The sequence below is a fragment of the Grammomys surdaster genome, unplaced genomic scaffold, assembly GCF_004785775.1.
Source record: "Grammomys surdaster isolate TR1022 unplaced genomic scaffold, NIH_TR_1.0 174, whole genome shotgun sequence".
NCBI classification, from domain to species: domain Eukaryota; kingdom Metazoa; phylum Chordata; class Mammalia; order Rodentia; family Muridae; genus Grammomys; species Grammomys surdaster.
Genome location: NW_021604622.1, coordinates 5,033,245 through 5,043,591, shown reverse-complemented (window position 1 = coordinate 5,043,591; position 10,347 = coordinate 5,033,245). Strand labels below are relative to the sequence as shown.

The window sequence follows — 10,347 nt, the reverse complement described above, 5'->3', positions numbered from 1 at the left end:
CTCTCTCTCTCTCTCTCTCTCTCTCTCTCTCTCTGTCTCTCTCTCTGTCTCTCTCTCTCTCTCTCTCTCTCTCTCTCTCTTCCTTTCCTCCTTCCTGTTTGTGGGTCAAGGTGTGAGTTCCCAGCTACTACTCTAGTGCCATACCTGCTTGTCTGTTGCCGTGTTCCCTGCTCTGATGGTCATTGACACTAACCTTCTAGAACCATGAGTCCCAAACTAAATATTTTCTTGCATACATTGCCTAAATAACAAATGTTACTTACATAATGTTTTGTTACTGCAATAGAAATATATAACTAAGACACCATCCTACCTGCCAAGTCCTTTGATGCCTGCAGAACCCCTGGCCAGGCATTGCAATCGCAGTCTTTCAATTGGATCAGTGGCTGTGGAGAGCTTTTTCTTGGATTGGATTGCCATCTCTCGGTCATGGCGTGCTGTCCCTGCCATCTGAGAGGAGAATCCAAAGCATGTTAATGGAGTTTACCTCCTACTGCCTACTTTTGGCTAGGCAGTTGACAAAAGGAAACTTACAGCTTTCTGCCTACACACCTCCAGGGTCTAGTCTCAAATGTCCCAGAATTTGTCATTTTTGACTATGCCTATTATGCATGTGGCATTTTTGCAACTTATTAAGTTTCAAGGACACCTGCTTCCTTCACTGTGGACAATAAGTAAATACACAGCCATTTCCAGATATGCTTTGATCCTTCCAAAGCCTTCCTCCCACCATACAAACAAGTCCTCAGAGAGAAGGGAAAGGGTTCAGGTAAAGGAGCATAAGAAAGAGTTCAAAGGCTGCTAATGATACTACATTTAAACAAATCAGATATGTGTATTCATGGAAGGACCAGAAGCCATTTATCCTGGACCAATAGTGAATTTCTTAGCATTCCCTTGTTTGAAGAAATTGTGTTATATATTCTTTTTATTTACAATGTCCCATATGCCTTTGACTCTCCGTTTAATGTTCTCCAACTTAGATTAAATGCTAATTTCTGTTGCTTCTGTTTTCACTGAACTTCTCAATATGAGGGTTAGTGAGGCTTAACAGCAACTCATAGACTCCCTTTAGTAGGTTAATATTCTCAAATCAATTCTCTCTCTCTCTCTCTCTCTCTCTCTCTCTCATACACACACACACACACACACACACATACAACTTGTCTATTTGTTTGTATTTGTGTAATAAATATTCAGAAATAGAAGAAGGTAACCTAGGCAGCCCACACTTAGTTTCCAGAGCGTTTACTTCCATGAAAAAAGCCCAAGACCAAAAGCCTAGAGACCTGGGCTCTGGCCTTGCCTCTTTAAACCCATTCCTGGTGAATATGAGTTTAGCAAAGTCTCCATTGTCTACTGCTTATGACAGTAGAGACCAGAGAGTACAGAGACCAGGATCTACTCAGCATCTGATGAGTGACTGCTTACTTCATCATGACACAGAAGGCATCACATACCATAGCAGAAGCATGCTAGCTCAGGGCCCATTTTTCATTTGTCAAGCCATACTATAGCCATCATGGAGACCCCACTTGTGGACTTCCTTTAAGTTTAATTTTATCTTAGAGGTCCTACTAGAAAGTGCCATTAGCATATGACCTTTAGAATTAAGCTTCTAATACATGAATGGTGAGTGCACATTAAAACCAGAGCAGGATCCAAAGTATAGATTGTAAAATAACTTTCCTGCAAGTCCCCTCAAAGAGTAGACATTGGGCTTTTGAATCCTAGTAGGACTCTTTCTCTTCCATCATATGTAACAATATGCAAGAAATTCAAAGTGGATTTTGTTGGCATTTTCTTATGCAAAATAAAAACAAAGTTTGGGAAGACCAGATACTGGGAATTGGGACTCTACCCACTTCTGCCTTCTGAGGCTGGTTCTACCAAGGCTGATGTAGGCTGATATTTCTGAGTATGACTTAATAAATTCAGGAGGTAAATTACAGCCAAGCATGTGTTTGAAATGCCCATATTAAGCATCCTTCTCTACAAGTTAGTCCCTCAACTTATCAACAAACAGCCAATATCTACTACGTTGTATCCTTTTTTCAATGTACCATGTCAGGACAGAAGGTAGGAGGGGTACCTGAAAGAACCAAGCTCTTGAATAGCATAGTCTCTTAATTTGAGGTCTAATATTAAACCAGAACAGGACAAAAAAATGTTTTCAGGACCTGGGGTTTGAGAGGAAGACAGGATAGAGTAGTATTTCTGATAAAAAAGGGCAACACATAAGAGATCCGAGGTTTCAATGACACATGCAGCCTTTGGATATCATGCTGTCACTGACATCATAGCCCCCGTTAAAGTGTTTCTGAATCCAAAAGATCCCTTCTGACTCTTTGAGCACAATATAATTTGTCAGGTTGGACTTGGCCTAAAAGGGGGTCCTTGCTGAAGCATGTGCCCACAGCACCACCATGTGTTGGCTCATCATATGTACAGTTCCCTTATTAGAGGTACAGTTCAGTCCATTCCTTCAACAAATGCCTGAGAGATTCATTACCTCTGCCCATTTTGCTGGGTTTGTAGCAACAGAGGACACAGATAGCCTGCAGAGCCTGGAATCCCCATCTAGGACCATTACTGAGCTACAGTTCATGTCAACAAGAAGGGTGTGGCTATCACAGCTCAGCATGGTGACTTTCTGACACATCAGAAAGGAAATGATGCCTACATTTTACTCATAATGGAAGGCAAAAATTTTCAAGGCTAGAACTGTGAGGGTCTGACAAGCAGAGCACTATATATTTTAGACAACTGTCATATACACGCTTTGGCCAAAGAAGATGAGTAAATAATAGAAGTAGACCAATTTTTATTTTTATTTCCTTTGTATATGTGTGTCTATGTACATGGATGTCACATGTGTAAGGGTAATCAAGGAGGACAGAACAGAGAGCTGGATGCTATGAATCTGGTTATGGGCAGGTGTGAGCTGTCTAATATGAGTGGTGAGATCTGAACTTGGGTCTTCTGGAAGTGCAGCAAGTGGTCTTAACTGCTGAACCATGGAAGGCTGGTGGAGATGGAAAGGAAGTGTTGGAAAGAAGGATATGGGAAAGAGTAAAACCAGTTAGGTAACTGACATCCAATCAAGAAGAGCTTAGAACGAGACTGAGGGATGAAGGTGGACCACAGTGCTTACAAAAAGGAACGAACCATGATGTAGAAAGCCCGGCGGGTACAGTGAAGAGAAGGTACAGAAGATGGGCTACATGGCCAGGATGAACCTGGTGCATCCGGTATGCTGACTGGACCCTTTGGACAGTAATAGATGCATTTAAAATTGCAGGTGACTGAACTTGGGTTTTGAGGGGAAAGGAGGACTAGGGCTCCAACGCTGTTGGTTCCCTCTGCTTCTCCCTCCCCACACTCAGCCACACCCACAATAGCAAGTGAAGGAGACATCCCCAGAACAGCAGAAGGCAGTGACTGGGAGATCTGGGACAGAGGTTGAGTGGAGTAGCCAGCCTCAAAAGAGACTGGTCCACTGATCTGGAGCAGGCTGGCTCACCCCACCACTCTTTTGAACAGCTGACTGCCCCTGACAGAGTTCTCGGCCTCGACATCCAGCAATCTTGTCAGATGGGATGTGGAAAGCTGAAAACACAGAGATCTGCTTCTGAGAACATTTCTTTTTCCTTTTTTTTCACAATAAAGATAAATTTATTTTGACCAATGTGTGAAAAGAGAAAAGAGTGATATGTATCATAAGAAAGTTTTTAAACATACAGAGAGATAGACAAATGGATAAATGGATGGATAGATAGATAGATAGATAGATAGATAGATAGATAGATAGATAGATGATAGATGAGACAGAGACAAGTGTGTCTTTCTTTTATCTTTACTATTTTCCTTCTTATGAAAACAGACATGTGACCTTTTCTATAACCTTAGATTCTTTTTTTTAAAGTTCATGATTTTTATTAGTCTTTCTTCTTCAAACTGTTCTCACACATATTGATCAAGTCTGTTCTGCATTCATCTTCCTTTCTTCCTTCCTTCCTTCTTCCTAACTTACTTTCTTCTTAAAGGTTCTGTTTAGGCTGACCCATAGGAAATAAAGATTCACTAAGGCCCCACCTGTACTTCTCCGCTCCATTGGGTTGCCTTTATCGCTACCTGGTGGCTGCAAACTGAATTATCCCTCCCTCCCTCCCCTCTCCCTCCCTTTAGTGAGGACAGAATGACATTGTTCCTGCCCCAGAGACAGGGCCAGTAGACTAGGGTCTCCACAGGTATTGATGACTGCCAAGAGCACAAGGCTTGTTTGTATACTACTGTGCATATTTTCACATCCCTCCAGGGAATATGATCCCATGTTAATGACTTCATGGTAATTAGAGATAGTATGAGTCCAGGAGACGAAGGTGTGGCTAATGTAAAATTGTAAATGCTGGGACCTTCTCAATTATACAAAAATATAAGGATGCAATCTACACTATATCAAGAGCTTCACAGATCTAAGGGAACAGGGCAGCTACACTATGAACCAGCTTGTCAGAATGATACAAAGTCAGGCAGATACAAATGCAGGCAGATTCCTGAGTTTAAGGTCAGCTTGGAACAGAGTTAATTTAGGCTCAGGTATAGTAGACGGTAATTTCAGGACCAGGTCCCACCCAGCTAAGTTTACAAAAGCAGGCAGCTCTCTCAATTCTTTTGCAATGTATTAAAAAAAAGTGCTTGCAGTCTGCTAAGAATGAAGGGGCTGGATCACAGAATGCTGATTCATAGAATAATCAATGAGGACCCTGAAGTAAATGACAGGAGAGATACGTAAAATAAGAGACTGGGCTTCTGAGCTGCAACAGATGAGCTATCCAGAGAAATTGTTCTTAGAATTTCAAGAGAGAACTGTCTCAAGCAGAACATAGAATGCTGTCTACAAAACAGAGAGAAAGCAAGCTGGAAAGCCATCGCTAGCAGAGCATAGGCTGTGAGCTTCGACCCACAGTTTGACTTCTGGTAGTTTGTTTCGCATTTCTCAAACACCCCTTCCTCAGAGCCCTTCTCCAAGCCTAGGCTGGTCCTTGGCATTCCTCTCTCCTTCTCTCCTCCTCTACAAAGAACCTATAAACACACTAGTAGATGCAGTGACTGTAGACCTCTCTCTAGTATATTTACCTACACATCACAAAACACCAAATTCTTCCACATCCAGTTTATTACTAACTCCAAAAAGATGTCTTTCTGTATTCTCAAAAATGAAACCCTGCCCTTGGTTTCCCTAACAAGAGGTCAAGGGAAGTGAAGCAGGGTTGGCCTGCTCAAATAAAATTGAGAGGAAGGAGTCAATCTGTGAAGATGCAGAAGGTAGAAGACAGACTTATAACCGAGAAGAGGACACGCAGGGGTGGGACCAGGAATATACTCTGAGGACGGAAATGCCTGCTCTCCTGGCTAACAGGGGTGTGTACCACAGTGATGGGCCTGGTCATTTGGTTTCTGCCAGTCTTCCTTTGTCCCCTAGTGCCTAGTGTCCTGAGACCCTGTAGACATAGGGTCTACTACAAGAAAACCACCCTACTGGGTGGCAGTCTCATCAGCCCAGCCCTGTAAGTGCTGTTTTAGGCATTTCTGTAATTGTTAAGCATCCACTCCATCACATTAGGCTATTTCAAAAGCAAAAGACATAGAGCTGCTCTAATAGTTTTGCAGCTTTAAAACATTGCTCTGTGTGAAAAGAGTAGAGTAGGAAAGCAATGTACACTCATGAAGAATCAATAAAATGTTTAAAAAAAAAACAAAAATCAAATCTGTACTTGCAATGGATGTGAAAGCAACAAATGTCATGGTCATGTTCCGTAAGACTCTAGCAAGCAGAGCCTTAGTTTACTGGAGACCCCCTGAGTCTTAAATATGCTGCCGGTCTCTTCCTCTCTCTTCTCCTTCACTTCTTCCTAATAAAATATCACAGAGTGGATAATTTATAAAGGAATACATTTATATCCTAGAGTTCTAGAGGATGGAGGCCAAGAGCAAGGCTCTAAAGTATAGTGACTGGTGAGACTCTCTCTGTTCTGTCAATGCAATGCCATGAACCCTATATTCTTCAGAAGTCTATTATTTATCCTTTCTATTAATGCTGAAGTGAAAATTACGTACTACTCTTCATGTTTGTGATGGAACATATTTGAAAACTATTTCTTAGGTTTTCATTGTTTTAAAGTCTCTATGACTGTAAGAAAATACCATGGCCAAAGCAATGGGGAACATTTTATTTTCATCCACAGCTCAGCCTGCACTGAAGGAAGTCAGGGACGAAGTTAAAACAGGGCAGGATCCTGGAGGCAGAACTCATGCAGAAGACATAGGGTAGTACTGCTTCCTTGCTCCTCATGGCTTGCTCAGCCTACTTTCATATAGCGCCTAGGACCACCAGCCCAAGGGTGGCACTACCCACAGTAATTTGGTCCCTTCCAAATCAATCATAAATCAAGAAAATGCACTAAGGCCTTGCTCACAGGCCAATCAAATGAATGCAATTTCTCAACTGACCATCCTTCTTCTAAAAGGACTCCAGCTTGTATTAACTGGACACAAAACTAGCCAGCACAATTATCATTATAAAATATCTACTTCATAGCTTCATTTTTTTTTAATTCATTCAACTGGGCTTAGGACTCCTAATGCAAGGACATGGAACAACGTTTAAGGAGCGCATAGGGCCTGGAACACAATATGTGAGGAGTGATTCTATTTTCAAGCCCACAAAAATTAACCCTACGTTTGTCTACCATTAAGGATAGAGATAATGAGTATCTATCTCCTTAACTCTTGTCCCATGAAGCTCCCTTGTTGCAACCTGGTCTTCACCCTGCATTCAACATGCTTATTGAATATCTAGTCTGTGTTACGGAGTAGCAATGTAGAAAGTATTCAATGACCTTTGCATTCTTAGGAAACGTGTCAACTCTTCAGTTTGAACTACAGCCAATTTTGTAGACACTGGAAACAGATTCACTGTCACTCCATGCCCCTCTTACTCTCATATACTGTATTTTCCAATTGATGGCCTTGGGAACAATTTCTAGCCAATGAGATCTAAATGAGACTGTGGAAGAGTCTGGAATATATCTTCTCTCTGTTTTGTCTCACTTCTGTCTTGATTTAGATTATGATGTCTGACCTTAGAAGCCTCTACATGTTCTTGAAGGTAGAGATAGGGGCTCATAGCCATAACACCTTAGAACACTAATATCATAGAGATGTTTCACCAATGTCCACAACTGCCTGATTCCAGGGTGTTGCATGATTTGTATTGTGTGTTTAATCCATTGATGGTCAGATCTTCTGACATTTGTACCCAAAGCATTCTTGCTTGACATAACTGGCAAACACTTATTCCAATGGTGACTTTATTTATTGATTCTAATTGATTCTAGATATTGATTGTGATCTGGGTAAAACAACTATACAGACTATGAGGATAAACTGCTCTCTCCAAGAATTAGGCTAGAGTAGGGGTAGGATGGGGAGGGGAGTACCACTCCATTATAAACCTCTTCTCCCAACAGAATGTTACTTGTTACATATTGGCCTCATTAAGACTATTTTTTGACCATGGGAGAGAGAGAAATCTGCTCAGCATATCATTTGAGGGTTCCTGTGACTTACATGCACAGTGAAAATCCAGACTCAGTCAAACACAGAGATTGCGTTCAGACTCTGTCACACTGAGCTCCTTTGGGACTTCTAGGCAGTGTTGAGGAAGCCTAAGATCAACTTCATTGTTGTTCCTCTGTCATCTCTCTCTCCTCCTGGACTGGCTTTGAGTCTCTGGGGTTTCAGTCAGAATATAACTTGCAGCCTGTTCTGAGCCTAATCAGCCTGCCAGATGAAAACTCTTAAAGTGAGAATATATGTAGCTTTTACCCAAGGTGAACATAGATCTAGCCAGATTTGTACGCAAGACAGTAAACAGAACAATCAAGTCTAGAGAAAGGAAAGATAAAATGTTTCCAAGCTCCCTGGTTTCAATACTATGCTAATGTGAATAAGCAAGCGATATTTTTCCAGAACCGTGAAGACTTGATCTCAGGCAGTGGTTTCTAATACACTTCAAGGACAAAGATTTTTCTCAACATTTTCAAATTGAAAGTAGCCATTACTCACCCAAAACACTAAGTCACTTGTGTAATCTTGTACAGTGTTTCTCTGGGAATCATTTGTCTATATAAATTCAATATATAGACATCCACACAACTTATGAGCTTTTTGGTATCTTTAATTGATACTTCTAGAAAAAGGAAAATTATTAGGAGATAGAGATCTAATGTCCTAGTACAACACTGGTGAGACTGGTATATCTGGATGGATTGCTGGCATAACCACTATTCATAGCTGAGAGTAAGATTTTGATCTCCTTCAATGTAAAAAAGTCTGGAAGCAGTCCAACCAGTCACTGTAGTCCCAAGATACTAGTCACTTCTATAATCAAAGTTTCTAAAAGTCCATAATAGCAAAGCAACACCGGTAAATACATCCACACTCCAAGAATCAGGAAACATCATGAGACCCTGCCCATCTAAGCCAGGTCCTTCATAAGTGCCTTCCAGAAATCCATTCATCTTCTACTATGGAAATATTATGGGTCACTCCTGCAAAGGAGACTAAAAATCCTGATTTGGGGCTGATTGCTTCACCCCAACCCTGACCTCCAAGTTTCTATTCATACAAAGGAGTCTTGGGATTGAATTGGCAGCCTATAGTTTCTGCCATTGCTGGCCGAAGAAGCAGCTATTTGAGAAAGTTAGACTATTGCATCTCTAGAACAGCTCATTCCTCAACACTGACTACAACAGAGGTTCTCAACCTGTGGATCATGATCCCCTAGAGGGTCACATATCAGATATCCTGTATAGCAGATATTTATATTACTATTCATAACAGTAGCAAAATTACAATTATGAAGTAGCAACAAAATAATGTTGTGGTTGAGGGTCACCACAACTTGGGAAACGATATTAAATGGTCACAGCATTAGGAAGGTCAGAACCACTGGTCTGAAATGTGAGGTTTGTACAGGCATGTGGAGAACCTGCAAGGAGAAGACTAAATTCAGAATTTACCACAGCAATGACTTCACACCTTCCAACCACTGTTTCTTCAAACCATATGCTGTTAAAGGTTTCAAGGCTGACATTGTGATAGTGAATAATATGTTCACTATTTGTACTTAAAGAATCCATGAGAAATTTGCTTCAGCTTGTAAGCGGATGGTTTGTGAAAGGTACCCTGTCAATGAACTGATATAAGAAAGATGACTTCCCCAGAATAGTTGAGCTAATCTTAAGAAACTGCCCACTGTCATAAATTTTACTACCTCTATTGTTCTTGCAAGACAATGCCCCCCCCCCCAGAAATAACTGCTAGTTTTGCTATTGTAAATACTGTTGGTCTGCCGGAGATAACTGAGGCATCTGTAGAATGTCTGTTGTAAAAGTTAAGCACTGTAGGATGTGAGCTAATTTAACTCCCAAAAGCCTTGTAACTTTGTGTGTCTGTGTGTTTTTTCCTTTATAAACCCCTATAAACAACATGCCAGGGCCATACTCTGAGCATCTTGAGTTTCTAACATCTTCCTGGACAGTATCCAAAGTCTTGCCCATTATTTGATAAAGCCTTTTATTTGTTAAAATGTATTCATGGTCATGGTAAACTTCTGATCGACCCATAACAAGATACTCTGGGTTCATACAAACATAACCAAAAATAGCCTGTACCCAAGAACATACAAAGCTCATATACCAAATCTGCCCCTCCACCTGCTTCTGTAATTAAGGATTTATTGGAAAGCAGTGCACAGATGTGTTTATACAGGACCTGTGTCTACCTTCCTGCTGTGCATACAAAGATAAAGAATTGCATCCAAAATTTTATGTCACAAAACCTGGAGTGTTTATTGTTGGGTTTGTGAAGAAACAATTTGTAAAAGATAAAAAAAAGAGCATTAGGAAACATTATTTAGCATATAAACTATATCAAGGTCACCTGCTAGCAACTGAACTATGTTTTTCAGATAATTCACAGTCTATCTGAATCAGAGTTGTTCTTTTAGTTTGCTTGGGTGAAGCTGCTTGCCACCAAGACTGGCAACCTGAGTTCAACCTGGGACCCACACATGGACAAAAAAAAAAAAAAGACAGTTCTAGTACGTGTTTTTATTTATTTGTTTGTTTGTTTGTATTCCTCCAGCATGCGAAGACACCTATTATGCCCCCAACTAAAACAAATTAATGGAAGAAGAGGAAGAGGAGATCGAAGAGGGAGGAGGAGGAGGAGGAGGAGGAGGAGGAGGAGGAGGAGGAGGAGGAGAAGGAGAAGGAGAAG

At 41.0% G+C, this 10,347-nt stretch overlaps 1 protein-coding gene across 2 annotated transcripts in view; it reads right to left on the bottom strand.

Moving 5' to 3' along the window:
• The window catches only part of Capsl (calcyphosine like), a 32,442-nt gene that overhangs the window by 10,196 nt on the left and 11,899 nt on the right, over positions 1–10,347 (bottom strand). For both annotated transcript variants that reach the window (XM_028767633.1, XM_028767634.1), the window contains exon 2: positions 314–450. In XM_028767633.1, coding sequence (XP_028623466.1) covers positions 314–450 — 137 coding nt within the window. The remainder of the gene's footprint in view (positions 1–313; positions 451–10,347) is intronic.